General features: G+C 37.6%; 3 protein-coding genes across 3 annotated transcripts; 1 reads left to right on the forward strand and 2 right to left on the reverse strand.

Moving 5' to 3' along the window:
- Positions 1–1,171: 1,171 nt before the first annotated feature.
- LOC119991673 (14-3-3-like protein A) lies at positions 1,172–4,618 on the reverse strand. Its single transcript, XM_038838069.1, has 5 exons — positions 4,436–4,618; positions 2,885–3,382; positions 2,654–2,776; positions 1,655–1,771; positions 1,172–1,487 (listed from the first exon to the last, which is right to left on the reverse strand). The coding sequence occupies exons 2-5, from the start codon at positions 3,365–3,367 to the stop codon at positions 1,419–1,421; spliced, it is 792 nt and encodes a 263-aa protein (XP_038693997.1). The 5' UTR covers positions 3,368–3,382; positions 4,436–4,618; the 3' UTR covers positions 1,172–1,418.
- A 190-nt stretch (positions 4,619–4,808) lies between these two features.
- LOC119991682 (uncharacterized protein DDB_G0275933) lies at positions 4,809–6,455 on the forward strand. Its single transcript, XM_038838081.1, has 3 exons — positions 4,809–4,972; positions 5,066–5,213; positions 6,154–6,455. Exons 1-3 carry the CDS (start codon positions 4,918–4,920, stop codon positions 6,230–6,232), a joined length of 282 nt encoding a protein of 93 aa, XP_038694009.1. The 5' UTR covers positions 4,809–4,917; the 3' UTR covers positions 6,233–6,455.
- Positions 6,456–7,136: 681 nt separating this feature from the next.
- Positions 7,137–15,162, reverse strand: LOC119991665 (T-complex protein 1 subunit zeta 1). The gene is made up of 15 exons (XM_038838060.1): positions 14,836–15,162; positions 14,672–14,735; positions 14,183–14,318; positions 13,210–13,361; positions 13,075–13,122; positions 12,863–12,955; positions 11,297–11,403; positions 10,164–10,278; positions 9,980–10,066; positions 9,225–9,429; positions 9,018–9,112; positions 8,111–8,179; positions 7,922–8,029; positions 7,704–7,822; positions 7,137–7,444 (listed from the first exon to the last, which is right to left on the reverse strand). Exons 1-15 carry the CDS (start codon positions 14,967–14,969, stop codon positions 7,369–7,371), a joined length of 1,608 nt encoding a protein of 535 aa, XP_038693988.1. The 5' UTR covers positions 14,970–15,162; the 3' UTR covers positions 7,137–7,368.
- Between the last annotated feature and the right edge of the window lie 398 nt (positions 15,163–15,560).

Here is a 15,560-nt window from a genome sequence, read left to right on the forward strand (position 1 = left end):
TGTTGAGACGAACCAAATCCCAATGAAAAAGAATGGCTAGGAATTTGTTGAAATCTCAACAACTATGTGATCTCATAGGTGTATGGCAGGAAGTTCGTTGGAATTCCAATGACCATACTTCAAACATTATAAAAGGAACGCCTCGACTCATCGCAGTACACCCCCAAAGATAGGAAATAAATCACTGCTATGTGATTAAGATCATTGACTTAAGGCATTGGAGTATCCAGGGCCATTGAGGGTTGCCCTTCCTCCAACGCCTATTTGTTCATGCAGGTTCCAAAACTTGCCATCACATCACAACCAAAACCTTAGTAGTTAATGTGTAGGTTGAGAAAATTTTTGCATCGACAATAAGAGATTGGATTAGTTGACGAATGTAATGTTTGGATCACAATACTTTGTTCTCAGTCACTACATTTTGTTTTTGTATATAAATAGGGTAGACATAGGCAATTTGGTGATAGCTTGATTGGTAAATTTCTCTTGGGTCAAACAGTACGAACTCGGGAAGTCTTAAGTTTGATTTTCACTAGAAGCAATACCTTTATGACCACGCACTAAGATTTGCCTCAACTTACCATGTCGTCAGAAGAAAAACTTCTATGCGCACAAGACTAAATGCCCGAGTTTAGACTCATATCGGATGTTTAAATGACAACCTTGTATGATATCATTCTCGGTTATAATAAAAGAAAGGGTGAACAAAGGCGAACAACGGACAATATAGCAATACTCTTGGGCGTGACCATGACAGTACCCACCTACTATGGTTTGAGCCACGCTTATCGTCCTTAGGGCGAGCCCATCACCTTAACCCCACAAACGTACAGCCAGAGAAGGCTCCGCACAAACAGAAATTGATGCTGTGACCAGCAGACGAGTTCTAAAAACAAAATCGCTGGCTAGAAAGTTTCTATATTACCTCAGTCTATCAAGAGAGAGGCTCGGTCAACATGCTCAAAGAACTTATTCTCCATGCTGCACATGCAGAGACAATGGAGTACCTCAAGTTGTTCCTCAACAAGTATTTATTCTGTGAGAATTTCTTTTCCCAGAAGGGAAGTGATTAAATAACAAATTAAGCAGAGGATATGAGTGCAAAAAATTCCGATTCAAAGAACGTATAAATTTGAAAAAGGAACTAAACTAACAACGGCAACCATATACAAGGTATCTCATGTAATGAATTGGATAAACAAGGCGGCCAAACCAAACAAACAAAGATCTTCATCATAAGTAAAAGCACATTCATGATCTACCGGAACATTTAAAACCTAGGAGCCGTCTGCAATCAAGATCACCAAATACATTAAGAAATCCTGCTAGAACAACCCATAAAGCATCTAAAGCTAAGTAAAGGTCGCAAGATTAAAAAAAGAGAGAGTACAGAATATGATATTCTATGAGATCAAAATTCATGACTGCGGCCCCTCGCTAGATTCTCGTTTTGATGATGCCTCCTTTATTTCATCCCCAGCATCATCCTGAAACCCAAAACAATGAGGACAGTAAGACTAACATATAATTAATATGGTTAACCAGCATTAATTGCCAGGGCGTTTAAGGATCACCAAATATATGCCATCTGATCATCCAACAAACTGAGGAGAAGATAGAAAAAAAACATCAAGAGTATGAGAAAGTAACAAACCGTGATATCAGAAGTCCAAAGTGTCAGATTGTCTCGGAGAAGTTGCATGATCAATGTACTGTCCTTGTATGATTCCTCACCCAAGGTATCCAGCTCAGAGATAGCCTCATCAAAAGCCTGCCAAGAAGGGCTCGGCCATTATGAAACTTGCATGTAATCCAAATCTCCCTACTCCAAGTATCAAGATCTTACAGTTCAAAGTACTTCTAGCCGAAAAAAAAACACAATCATCGACTTAAGTATAAGGACTAAGTCGAGAGCAAGGAGGAAGTTATGTCTCAAAAGAAAAAGGGGGAGGTTTAAGCATTCATCGACTCAAATATAAATAGTGTCAAGTTAATTTGGGGAAACAAAATAATTCTAGTATAAATAAAGAGCTATTCTTACCATTTATCATTTCACAATTTAAAATTTCGTATGGGCAAAAAAGCTCTCATGGTAAACCCTACTTACTGGTGGTTGAGGAGACAAAGAAAAGGGGAGAAACACTAGCACAAGGTAAGGAAAACCAACTCCTGGAATTCATTTCTGAAAGTGAGACATAGTGTTAAAACAGTTTGTGAAAAATAAATGTGAAAACATTCTTGTGCTCTCAAGTAAAGCAAACCCAACCCAAATTAACCATTCAAAGGAATGACTACACCGTATCTCTACATTCTACAGACGACCTGACAGGTGGATGTTGAGAGAAAATGCTCAAGGCAGTACAATAATAAGAGAAACAGTCCATTCTTGCAACAAGAAACAAACTAAAATAAAATTCCCATTGAAATTTTGGGAACCTTTACATGATATGCATTATGTTCATATGTGAAAAATAATCAAAACATCATAATCAAATAATAACCCAAAGCATGAATGGCAGACAATACACCAGCTCGACAAATTCTCAAATGATTAACCAACACAAAGAAAATAACATGAACATGCATTTTGCAACTTGCAAAGTAAAACAAAGACAAAGGAAAGAATACGACATTACTATTCAACCAAAAATACCTGCTTCGCAAGATTGCAAGCACGATCAGGGGAATTAAGAATTTCATAATAGAAAACAGAGAAGTTCAATGCAAGTCCCAGCCTTATAGGGTGAGTAGGGGCTAGTTCAGCCAGCGCAATGTCCTGCATCCAAGGTGAAAGCAGGAAAGCAATAAACACAAGGAAAATTGGGTGCGAGTTGGGGAAAATGCAAAAAATAGGAATGTATGCCACCATGGCTTGATCACACACCTGGGCAGACTTGTAAGCTAGCAACGTGCTCTCTGCGGCTTCCTTCCTCTCAGCTCCAGTCTTAAACTCAGCCAGGTACCTGTGATAATCTCCTTTCATCTTAAGATAAAACACCTTGGACTCAGCGGCGCTGGCTGAGGGGACGAGATGTGACTCTAGGAGGTTTAAAATCCCATCACAGATCTTGCTTAGCTCAGACTCAATCTTGCTCCGGTACTCCTTGATGATATTAACATGGTCCTCATTTCCCTTGCTCTCTTCCTTCTGCTCAATGGAAGAGATAATCCTCCATGAGGCCCTCCTTGCTCCTATCACATTTTTGTAAGCTACAGAAAGGAGGTTTCGTTCCTCAACAGTCAACTCCTCAACATCCACTGTCTTTGCAACGTTCTCCATGAACTCCACCATTTCCTCGTATCGTTCAGCCTGTTCAGCCAACTTGGCCATGTAGACATTTTCCTCTCGTGATGAGTAGGGCGACATCTTTGCTTCAGCGGACTATTTTACAATTCAGCAGAGTAATTGCAGGCGTTAATTCAATAGGTATGCTCACAACAATTTTCTCTTGATGTATATAATTAAAGATTCAATCAAAGAGCTACAACAAGTGAGTACTAAAACTTCATTTCATATAAAAGTCGAAAATAAATGTTGAAACACAACAGTTTGCATTGTTTCGATCCCTAAAATATCTAAAAGAGTAGGAAATTTCAAGATAAACTGTCAAAGTTCAAATCTTATTTTCTCTGGCGGGCCAAAATGACAACTTCTCTATCTGCCTGTTTAAACATAAAACAAATTCACCAGTTTTCTCAGCTGCCGAATAGATGAGAGAATAAGTTTTCATTAGCCATGAACATAGACGAAAATAATATATTTTTTCTATCTTCGATTCCCTTCAAACCCATAAATTGCTAACCAAACCATCAGTAAAGACTTGAGCGAATTTACTTCTCCTGGAAATTTTGAACATAAATTACCTAATAAGTCCCAGCATTCTCCCAGTACTGAATTATAAGGGATCTTATATGTCACCTTTATATCTCGATGGGCGCTTTAAAGGTGGTTGATTAAAAGGAAATCAAAGTACACTAATTATAAACGACATCATCACTTTCTTTTCTTTTGTGTCATTTATCTGGGAAACTAGACAGATCCCTGTAACATTAAACAATGCTATGTGAACTCAAATTTATCAAACGGCCATAAGAAACCCTTTTGCCGGAACGAGGAGTCGAGGATTATAAAAAAAAAATCGAATCATGCAATCCGCCTCTCAATTTTATAGCATTTTCCCAGTAACCAAACAAATCAAGTCATCATCATCCCAAAGTCCACAGCATCAACTAAAAATAACAAACCCTAGAGATCAATGGATCCAATCAAAAACATTAAATCAATCTGTTTCTAGCAGGAATCGCACAAAGAAAACCGGCCAAAAAACGCAATTATTCCAGATCTAATCAACAAAATCAATAATAAAAAAAAACATCAAATCGAGAAGATCTCGTGGCCTAATACAAACAGAGCGTAAGAATATAAATCACGCACCTATCTATCAAGACTCGAAGTGTGAGATGTTGGTGACGAGAAGAGCGAGATCGAAGAGGACTCGTTTAAAAAAAAAATAGAGAGAAGTACAGGGTTGGAGAGGTCCAACGACAAGCCGACAGGTTTTCGGTGACGGAGATTCCTTGCAGTTTGATCCGTTAACCGCCAACGGTGCAAAACGCACGAATCAAACCGGCATTGATGAAAACCTCTGCGTGTGTGCGGGCCTGACATTGACTGGGCCTTAAATTGACATGGCTGGATATCACAGTAGAGGCCCACTACTGCACTATCCCAGTAAATGGGCTTAAACGAGCTTTGGGTTTAGTATTGGGCCATATAACTCAAGGGCCCATCACTTGTTGCTTCAATCCCTCATACAATCAGAACGCCGCAACCGGAAATCGGCGTTCAAAACTCAGCCTTTGTACGGGGAGGCAGAGTCAACAGCGCCACTGGAGAATCTCTGAGAGAGAGTGTCAATGGGGTACATAGATGAAGCACGTGAAAATCATGTGAAGAAGAAGGTTGAAGAAGGTAAAATAAATTCTAACTCCTGAAACCCTAGCTAGCCAATTGTTGTGTGTCACTTTGAATTCTGATCGAATGTGTGTTTCTTATATTCTGTAGCTCTACGCAGCAAAATGAAGCAAAAGGCGCTTAAGGAATGTGATCAGTACACTGCAAAGTATGCGCAATGTTCAACTGGAAGAACATTCTCCGTCGTTTGGAAGTGTCGTCAACAGGCTAAAGAATTGAATCAGTGCCTTCATCAGTTGTAAGTTTATAAATTTATTATACCCATTTTTTTTGTTTCTTCTATTGTTTTGTCCTTTTGAGGATTTTGTGCTTCGCTTCAGTTGTGAGAAACCTATGTGTTTTCCTGGTGACCTTCCATTAATTAGAGTACTGCCTGTGAGACTGCGTTATTCAAACATACAGATTTTCAAATTGTGTTCAAGTTCGTGGATAAATAATGACATGTTGTTTGTTGTCGTGGCATAACATCTCCATCATATTTGCCATTATCTGCTTTATGAGAATTCTGCTACATGATCTGTATTCTGGATTCTGGTTGGTTCTTGAATGTAGAATTGTTCAATACTAGTGTGCAGATTCTTAGTGATTGAGTTCGCTGTAACTTGTATATGTCTTACTTAGTCAATCTATGAGTGGAAGAGGGGGAATATTGAAAAGTTTTCTATTGAAAAGAACATGATTATAGGAGAAAGTCAAAGCAACTGAGCCATGAGTTTACTCTTATGTTCCAAGCAAAGTTGGATGAAAAGTAAAGACTGATTTTTTCTACCGTTTTTGGATTGAACCAACCTTGGAATAGTGGCATCATAGTTGTTTTGCACCTTCTTGGTGCTTTAATAAATTTCTTTTCCATTGGAAAAAAAGAGAGATTTAGGCATTGTATTGTCAGACCATTGGTTAACAAGAACTTTGGAGGTAATGCTGTCGCCTGTCGGTGATTCGATATGCCTACGCTTGAAAAAAAGAATCGGAACCAAGTCAATGAAGGTAGAGGATGAAATGATGATCATTCATTTTATTGTAAAAAAATGTGCCTCGGTGGTTGGTTTTGATGCTTGATCATTCTCTTGGTTTGGAATCATTATAATGTGAGGATTGCCATAATTGATATGGCCTAAGTGCAATGTTTGAAATTCTTATGTGGTTTTCTTACATGGTTGTTCTACCTTTCTCTACAGCACTAATGATGCCGTTTTGGAAGAAATGAAGAAAGAATACATGCTTCAACAAGATGGGAAGGGATCTGTAAGACTTTAAATTCTCTTTGGGAAACCAGTCAGTTAACAAATTTCAAACTCATTATGATAATGCCTAGGGCAGATGTATTTGTTTAATTATGTTTTTGCAGTGCAGTTAAATTCAATTTTACACATCTGCAGCCTGTCTTTTGTGATCCACTGAATGACATCTGAGTTTTAAAAGCTTACATGAAGTTCGAAAGCGTTTTGAATATTTTTATTTGGAATTTCAGCACCCTAGACAAGATTATTGCGATTTAGAATTTTGCTTTGCTTCTAATTTGAATCAAGAACAACTATTGATAGTTAAGTGATTCAGCCAGTGTCATGTCATGTCATGGCCTTTGTGATGTATTACGAATGTTTCTATGGATCAAGCTTATATACTGTTCTGGAAATATAGGCAGAGATAACCTCAGCTTGAGCTAAAAAGAGGTAGAAGCATAATAGAACAAAAGATTAGAGTAACAAGGGCTTCATTTTCGTAGCGTTGGGCGATCATGTAATAGTACTTTTATACTTCCTTTTTCTAGTATGGTAAGATGAAAATGAACCAATTTTGGATACCATGGATTATACTGGTTTATGGATGAACTTGACCTTCATTTTTGCCATTGAGGTTTTCCTATTGAACTGCTGGTCAGCTTTGTTCTCCTGCTGTTGCCACTAACTTGTCACCAAGTCTGAGTTTTGCATCATTACCAACTGAAGACCTGCTTATATATCTATGAAGATGTAGAAAACACCATATTATCATCATATGAACCAGCCCAGAATGGGCTTTGTGTGACATTTTATTGGTCAATCACCATAGTAGCAGAATCATGAGTTGAAACGTTTCTGCTGAAGAGAATCTTATGGGGGCTGCTATATATAGTCTATAGATGCCACTCATATATAACGTGGAAGAGACAAATTCCAACTACGAAAAGAAGAGAAAACCACCAAAAACTCCGTTGACAATAGAAAAAAGTAGCACATGTAATGCCTTGGTTCATTCTCAATTCAGAGCAAAATAGGAGATTTACGCAAGAACAATCTTCGATCCCACAACTACTGATTAAATTATGGCTAGCACTGGCACACCAAGATGTAACAAAACCCCCAAAGAAATCCATAGACAACAAAATATTATAGACTAAACCACAACACAAACTAATTTGGTTTCCTCATATTGCGCCCAGCCCGAATCACTTCATCAACAAGTAGCAACTGGGATGCAATTACAGGTCTGCAAAACATAGGTAAATTTTATGAGTTATATTCCTACCAAAGAAAATATGAAACAAGAAAGGAGATCATCAATGCTTTTTTTGGAAACTCTTGAAAGTAAAGGAGTAGATAAGCATCCAGGTAACATATATCCATATAAACAAGAAAGGGGGCATGCATTGCTGAAAGGCTAAGAAAAAAAAAGAGAAATGATTAAGGTGGAGAATAAAACAAACGGGTAAACAAAAATAAAAAGTTTGCAGATGAGTCTCACATACCCTGAGTTTATGATTTGACGTTTGACAGAGTAATTGTCAAAGATACCCTCCATTTGAGGGTCAATAGGTTCTCCCGTATGCTGGTTTAAACCCACGATGTTACCCCTGTCATGCTCTCCCTGAATGATCATTCAAAAAACATTTGCATCACTTAATTCTTTACTTTCTTAAAATTGGGGAGAAAATGGAAATGCAATGGAACTACTAAAAATAATTACCGTAAGAGCAATAATCACATCTTGAGTGTCAAGCCCAGAGTTCTCAGCAAGTGTCTTGGGCACCACAAGAAGAGCATCGCCAAAGGCTTCAACACCTAGCTGGGCACGCTGTGAGATTTTGCGACACACTGACATGTTAATATATACTCTTTCCATGTAAGAAAACATGTAAACAGAGAAATTAATTACCCCTTGAACTGTTTTCTTCACTTCATTAACCAGATACTGCCGAGCTGCAACTTCAAAGGCTCCAGCTCCCTAAAACAGCAAAAGGAAATAAATGGCATCTTAAAGTACCTTAGGAGCATTCAAGTAGCAGCTTATACAGGGACGATAATCGGTAATTGGGAGCAAATTTTTTACATAATGCTTTACAATCTTAATTCCTAGAAAGGAAAAAAATCTAGTCAGTTAACATATGACAGCAAATCTCACAGATGCTTGAATCTAACGTCCTGCACTTACAATCTTCATCTCCGGCATTCAGGGAAGGAGTGGAGATGTCTACATATGATAATTGTTCAGACAGAACCCCCCCCCCCCCCCCCCACAACAACCAAAAGTGAAAACTAGGAAAAAATCCTTATCGCTCCTTCAGATACAACAAATGACCACTCATTTATCATATAAAAATTAGGACGATAGAACTCATCGTTGCATTACATAATCAGATAATCCTTCAAGCTACAAAAGTTTAAGTTAGTTTCATCCCTCATGGTGCCAGTTATTTTCCAAACATTAGAGTATTGTCCCTCTACAAAGTAAAGCAAATAGCAAAATGATAATTCCACCATGTGATGCATGAATAACCTTTGTTCCTCCCAGAGGAACAAAAGATATAATCTAATTGACAAAAAAAATCAATGTGCTAGTAGATTTCTTGATCGGTGGTCTATATTTTCTAAGGCTCTTTATCAGCCTATCAATGTTCGAAAACATGGTAGATTATGTAAGGAATTCACTTTGCTATGAAAAGGTCGCATGACACTGGGAAAGAGAGACAGGGTTCAAGTGATGTAACAAAAAAAAGTCCCCAAGTCCCCACTAATCATGACTTTTCTCCCTTTTCTAGAAGCATCAATTAATCAAAACTTACCAGGACAACGGACTCATCTTCAATTGTATTTTTCACTGCCCTCAGACCGTCACGGACAGCATCCTTTATTTGGGCAATTGTATGGTCATTAGGTCCTGGAGCAAGAAAATGAAATTAATGATGAGCAGTTGAGAGAGAGCCTCAATTTACTTGTTGATGCGAAATTGCAAATCATATAAAATAGAAAAACCTCCAACCTTCATATACCTTTTATCAAGATTGTGCAGGAATGAGGATTCTTCACGTGTTCAACAAATGTATACTTCTCTTCACCAAGGACATGTTCATAAACCAGTCCAGCCCAACCAAGGCATTCAGGGGTTAAATCATCAACAGAATTCACAGCTTCTCCTCCACAAGCCAAAACAAGTCGTTCCATATTCCTCCTCTTTGCTCTTCTTAGAGCAATTATCTACGGGAAACGACAGAATTGTTACTTTGCATTAGAGGAAAACAAAAGCAGTAGCAAAAATGATTAAGAAACTCATAAGAAAAATAGGATAGAGAGTTTTCCATTTTGCAGCATGATGACCAAGTTGTCTACTTACACAAATTTACACAATGGTCCAAATAGAAAAGTTGAAAGATGTGGTTACTACTTACTAAAACCATTTTTATGTATATATATATATATAGATAGATAGATATGAAGACCACAGTGTACTTTACAGCGCTCACAAGGGAGACCTTCAATGCAACTACAACAACATACTAATGAAGTTGTGAATTTAGCACCACGGACAAAATTTGCAACAACATGCCAGATAAGTCTCATATTGTTTTAGCTTAAAATGTACTTTTTTTGAGATGGAGGAAATGAATTTAAAAAAGATAGGTTAGCACCTAAAACCAGCACAGATATTCAATCCAGACCTGATAGCAACTAACTGATTCACAGGCACCATTTGCATACAATCATATCATCTCAGAGTACCAAACAGAATTAATGGTCTAGAACTCACCCCGGCCCTTGCCAGAAGGTCAAGTGATGGGGGATCGATACCCTTTTGATTGATGACAACAAAATTATTTTCATTGCCCGAACAAACCTAACACAAGGACAGATAATGTTTTAGAAATGGCAACACAAGCAACAATGAAGAACTTTGATGCACTAAATAGATGTGTGGCTCAAAATTTCTCCACCTTATTTTTTAGTTCAATGATTTTTTTAACTCTTTCATCCACTTGACGCCTTTCAGCAACAACCATAGCTTCTCTCTGCTCAGCATTTGAGTAGAAAAAACCTGCATTTATTTCACTGAGAACCACAATTTTAGTTTCATTGGGTCCAAGTAATATAAAAGATGGATTTGAAGGTAAGCGAGAAAGAACCAAACCTTGACCCCTTAAAATATGACATTAACATAATTCCATGAAAATTGGAAAAAAAATCATAAGAACTTATTAAATGTTGGCTCTTGGTAATGTTAAAAGAATCACGACATTGAATCCCTCTGCCAATTACAAAAAGGGAAAGGAACATAGCATGAATTTGAAGGCAAGATTAAAGAACCTAGGCTTCGGCCCTCAAATTTGATATCAATATCCATCCCAATATCAGCACAAACTGAAACAACACCACCACAATTCGACATATTCCTTTTGCTAGAATAGTTCCTGAAACATATGGATTATTCAAATTTAAAATGCCCAACAGTAATCCTTTTCCTTTTGTGTTAATTCGCATAATAGAATTCGATGGTAACATTTAAAGAATGTGGAATTTTGTATAACTAGAGCCTCGACAACGGTAAGGATTTAAATATGAAAGTCCTCAAATTAGGGCGTGGCTAGGGTCCCACCAGCCAAGCATTCAGTTACCATCCCCCTTCTCAGTTGTAGGTCCCACTGAAGTGGGCCTGCATGGGACCCACCACCTATTTGAGAGATGGTAACTGAATGCTAGTTAATGGGATTCAAGTAAAACTCCTCAAATTAAAGTAGGACACAGTGCTATTCTTTTCCTCGGATCAGATTACATTCCCCATGGAGGCTCCATTTCCATGAGATCCACTGACAAAATAGCGAAAGACGCCTTATGGTTATTGTTTTGATTTCAACCAAAAAGAACTAGATAAAGAAAGCAAATCCTAAGTTTTGTTTCAAATAACATTTCAACCACACTCTACACTTCTACAAACCTATTCTAAATTTAAATTCCTCCCAAGAATAACAAACCATTTGTAATCAACTGAGTTACAAAAGAAGTCATTTACAAATGGCATAAAGACTTCCTCTCCTTTCCAAGCTGGAAATAGACTGGCCCTAACACGCACCTTTTGTCATATTCCAAGGATACATTGCAAGTCAAGATGTAACAATTCTCGGCTCTTCTCTTCATATCAGGATGTCGAGAACCATGGTCAAGGACAAGACCCTCAACCTATAAAGGAAACAAATTTACAAACTACAACATGATCATAGTGAAGCTATAAATAAGACGCGCTAATTGGAATGGCACAGGTAAATGAAAAGTAACATGATTGGAAGAAACACTTCCAATATAATGAAAAAAGGAAAGGAAATTGTAAGAGATACTTTAATAAAACTGTGCAAAACATCAACCATATGAAATAATGAGCACAAACATGAATTCATCAAGTGTTGTACTTGTCGAGCAATTTTTATTTGTGAACTTTAAAAAGAGGATACTTGGAAATTCATTCCTTTAAACAACCCTTGTCAATACAAGCTAAATAGAGCATCTGGGATGCTGTTCAGTTGGCCAGGAAGACAAAATTCTGGCTGGGAGGCCCTAATCCGGTTCTGTAGCAAATACTCTCACAAAACTTGGGTTGTGAGGGGCCACTGCAAGTGTCGGGGTCTTACATATGCATTAGCACAGTACCACAAAGGGGGCCCATTTGTACAGGGTTTCCACTGTCTTAGAAATTCTAAACAGTAAGGGCCTGTTGGCTGTTTGGTACATATGAGAAGGGGTTGAATAATATAATTATATATGGTGAGACGTTTCACTGTTGTTTGGTGTGCATATAGGATAGGATAAAAATATAAAAGGCTTAGTTTTATACATTGAATCTCATACAAAACTATACCACCACTGAGATGGTCTAATTTTATCCAGTGAAGATAATGTTAATAAATTTTTCTTGGTACCACAACTTCCCTCAATTTTTGTTATACTATCCTTCTTGCATCAAACACAGTATGGTATTAAAATTTATCTGAGTTATGCATTGTATAGCTTATACAACATATAGCTCATACATTCCTATCCTATAAATAGCACCAAATGAGCCCTAAGTTTTCAAATAAGTGTTATCTTTTTCCTTTGTTAAGATTAGTTACTTTATCATTCAACCCAATACGTTAACTTGTTGGATTGGGTATTTCACATCTTTTCAATATATTCTAACACTTCCCCTCACGTGTGGGTTGGACAATCTGACAACCCAACACGTGCACAACAAATGGCCCAACTCTAGGGCTACACACACAAGGCCCTTAGTTGGGGCAACAACAAACACACACAAATGCTCATTGAACCCAAGACCTCCTGCTCCGATACCATGTTAAGATTAGTTACTTTACCATTCAACCCAATAAATTAACTAGTTGGGTTGGGGTATTTCACATCTTTTATATATTCTAACATCCTTAAATAGTTCAAAATCAACGACATACGTAAACAACTGAAGCAGTTACTTATGCAAATAAAAAATTTACTTTGTTGTTGATAATTCACTTTCCATATTTTTAAGTTTTTATGTCAAATGCAATAGCTGCAACCTCCAACAATCCCACAAAGAGAAGAAAAATAATGAAAACAAGAGTGAGAAGGCATGAAGAAGAGTTTGATAATTATGAAAACAAGAACATACCAGGCGTGTGTCCACATCAAATTTATGGCGCATGTGCATTATCTCGACCATAAATAGATCAATTCCTTCCTCAGGTTTTCGGATGCAGAGGACCTGTCATTTGGATAGTCAAATAGAAAATTCCAGTAAACTAGTAGAAGAATAGAAGAGTGAGGGATCTAGCTATAGCATACTTCGAAGCAGTTCAGGAGAGATATGAACAATGCACTCACCGCATTAACAACTATGTCGGTCAACTGATCTGCCAAAGCTTCATACAGCTGTAACGAGGGGACAATATTATAATTAGATAAAAACACAGGAATGTGATGACATACCAATAAAGAAAAGGCACATCTAATTCATACCTTTGTCCTTAATGTTGTTCTTGATACCATTTTTAGGATCTCCTTGTCAGGCTCATTACCCATCACCACTGGAGTCTTAAATTTTTCAAGAAATTGGAGAGTTGCTCTTTTAGCAATCTCAAAGCCATCTACCAAAACACGTGGGTGCATCCCTGCAACAAGCGAATGCATAAATAAAACTAATAACAAGTAGCACATGTAGAAAATTTCTTTGAAATGAGAAAAAAGATGGCACATTTTCCTACCCATGATGTACAGTGAAATGCGAAAAGGATGGGTATATATCTTGTTTCAAGTCATGAAACGGAGAGAGGACGAAAAAAATCAAAAATTACCACCAACACATCCCCCGAGCCCATTTTAGTTAAAAAGGGACACCCAAAGGTGGCAAGGTCCAAGAAGAGTATATGTACACATCCTCATCTCAGTATAGTGGAGAGAACTGCTTATGTAAAAAAGTTACACCCTGCAAAAAGAGATCTCACAGTGGTGGCAAGGCTCGTATTCTCATAAGAAGAGATATAAGCAGCCTTACTTCCACATTGCCAAATGGCTGTTTCCATGGGTTGAACAGTTTGCTTCAGTTCCTATAGACATAACCCATGTAAACAGTCTGTTTCAGTTCCTAAGGGCATAACTTGACAAACCATTGCTTTAACATACTTCTGAAAAACTAATGGCTCAGTGACATCTGTAAGTGGCAGACAGTTCAACGGAGTTCATAAAGGGTGAGGAAATGACAACACAGAACTAGAAATTAAAAATGAAGCTTGAACAACGAGGGATATCTACATCCACAAGCGCTACCAATGCTGCCAATCCACATAGTTTGCGAAATTAACAAAATAATTAGTAAAGAAAAGGCAATGATGAAATTTATTTTAAAAAAAGCATAAATACCAGAAAGAAAATGTTCAAAGAAAAAGCCAAGAAATATGTAAATAGAAGCTTTTCAAAGCAGTAAAGCACCAACCTTCATCAATGTATCGTTCCGACTGCTTCATAAGCTCACCGATGAAGAGTACTGTAGAAGTTGTCCCATCTCCACTTGTATCATCTTGTGCAACAGCAGTCCTCGCAATCATGATTGCTGTTGGGTTTTGAATTTGCTGCAAAATAGATCAAAACATGAAAAAAGAAAAGGCATCACAATCAACAAAAAAAATAAGGCTTGTAGCATAAACATCAGCAGATGCTGTAACTAAAACAAGAATACCACAAATTTCAAATCATCGGTAGTACTGGGAAAAAAATAGACTTCCAATAATCTAGATTCAGTTGCATTTTCATTCGATTACTTCTCCTTCTCCAGCTCATCATCCAAAGCAGAAAAGAGAGGAATTTTATAAATAACCCTAGTAGCTATATGCAATGCGATGCACTCATAGGCCAAACACTTCGCCAATCAATCAGTTGTGAGCTTAAGATCTAGGACTTTTGTTATAAAGTAAGAGAGACTGACCATTTCTTTCAACAGAGTGTTGCCATCCTTGGTCAGCTTGATATCACCCGCGCCACCAACAAGCCTGAGTAGCAGTAGAAGGTAAAATCGAATTGAGATTGAGACGAAACTGAGTATGAACAAGAGAAAATCAAGATCAGAAAAAACGTATAATGTGGATGTACATCTTAATAGTTCCTTTGGGACCGAGGTTTGTCTTGAGCACGTCCTGCAAGCCCTTGGCGGCATTGATGTTCATGTGCAGAGCCGCCGATTTGTTCAGAACTTCAGCATTAGGGTTTAGCACTCGCAGCGACATCTTCTTCCGGTCGCTTCAACAGACAGAGAAACTTTGTTCCGATTTCTAGAGAGAGAATCAGTGTTACTTCGCTTGAAAACTAGAGATTGGAACGAAGTCTTTGTATATGTCTACTTTAGACTGCAGGGTTTTAGGGCTTTCTCGAACTGCTTGTTTTGTTTGTTTTATGGTTTGATCTTCACCTGCTAATCTGCTATCCCTCCATAACCTAAAAAATACAAAAAATGAAAATGCCCAAAACGTCCTCGTTTTATTCCGGCATTCTCAAACACAAATCCTTGTCAAATATGGGCCTTTTGTTTCAATATGGGCCTTACCCATAAAACAAATCGTTTATGGATTTTGGATAATCCATATTGGTTGATGATCCAGTTTGGGTATATGAATTTTGTTGATCTAAAAACTGTGTTGGCATACTCAATTGTAATATCAAGAATCAAATATTTTTAGGACCAAACCGTATGAATTCGGGAAGTATTTATTTCAATTCTCATCGGGACCAATATGTTTATGGCCAATCGTTGAGTTTTGGCTCAACTGAATTACCATGTCGTCAAATGGAAAACTTATATGCGAATAAACCTAACGATC

Source organism: Tripterygium wilfordii, chromosome 3 (genome assembly GCF_013401445.1).
Source record: "Tripterygium wilfordii isolate XIE 37 chromosome 3, ASM1340144v1, whole genome shotgun sequence".
NCBI classification, from domain to species: Eukaryota; Viridiplantae; Streptophyta; class Magnoliopsida; order Celastrales; family Celastraceae; genus Tripterygium; species Tripterygium wilfordii.

Coding starts and splice junctions, on each gene's coding strand:
- LOC119991673 (XM_038838069.1), bottom strand. CDS start 3,367: ATGTCGCCCTACTCATCACGAGAGGAAAATGTCTACATGGCCAAGTTG. Junction 1,772..2,653: donor CTTGCAATCTTGCGAAGCAG/GTATTTTTGGTT, acceptor CCTTCTTGGCAG/GCTTTTGATGAGGCTATCTC. Junction 1,488..1,654: donor TTTGGACTTCTGATATCACG/GTTTGTTACTTT, acceptor TTTGGGTTTCAG/GATGATGCTGGGGATGAAAT.
- LOC119991682 (XM_038838081.1), top strand. CDS start 4,918: ATGGGGTACATAGATGAAGCACGTGAAAATCATGTGAAGAAGAAGGTT. Junction 4,973..5,065: donor GAAGAAGAAGGTTGAAGAAG/GTAAAATAAATT, acceptor TATATTCTGTAG/CTCTACGCAGCAAAATGAAG. Junction 5,214..6,153: donor AATCAGTGCCTTCATCAGTT/GTAAGTTTATAA, acceptor CTTTCTCTACAG/CACTAATGATGCCGTTTTGG.
- LOC119991665 (XM_038838060.1), bottom strand. CDS start 14,969: ATGTCGCTGCGAGTGCTAAACCCTAATGCTGAAGTTCTGAACAAATCG. Junction 10,279..11,296: donor TCCTTGGAATATGACAAAAG/GTGCGTGTTAGG, acceptor TGTGGTTCTCAG/TGAAATAAATGCAGGTTTTT. Junction 9,113..9,224: donor CTGCACAATCTTGATAAAAG/GTATATGAAGGT, acceptor TTCTTGCTCCAG/GACCTAATGACCATACAATT.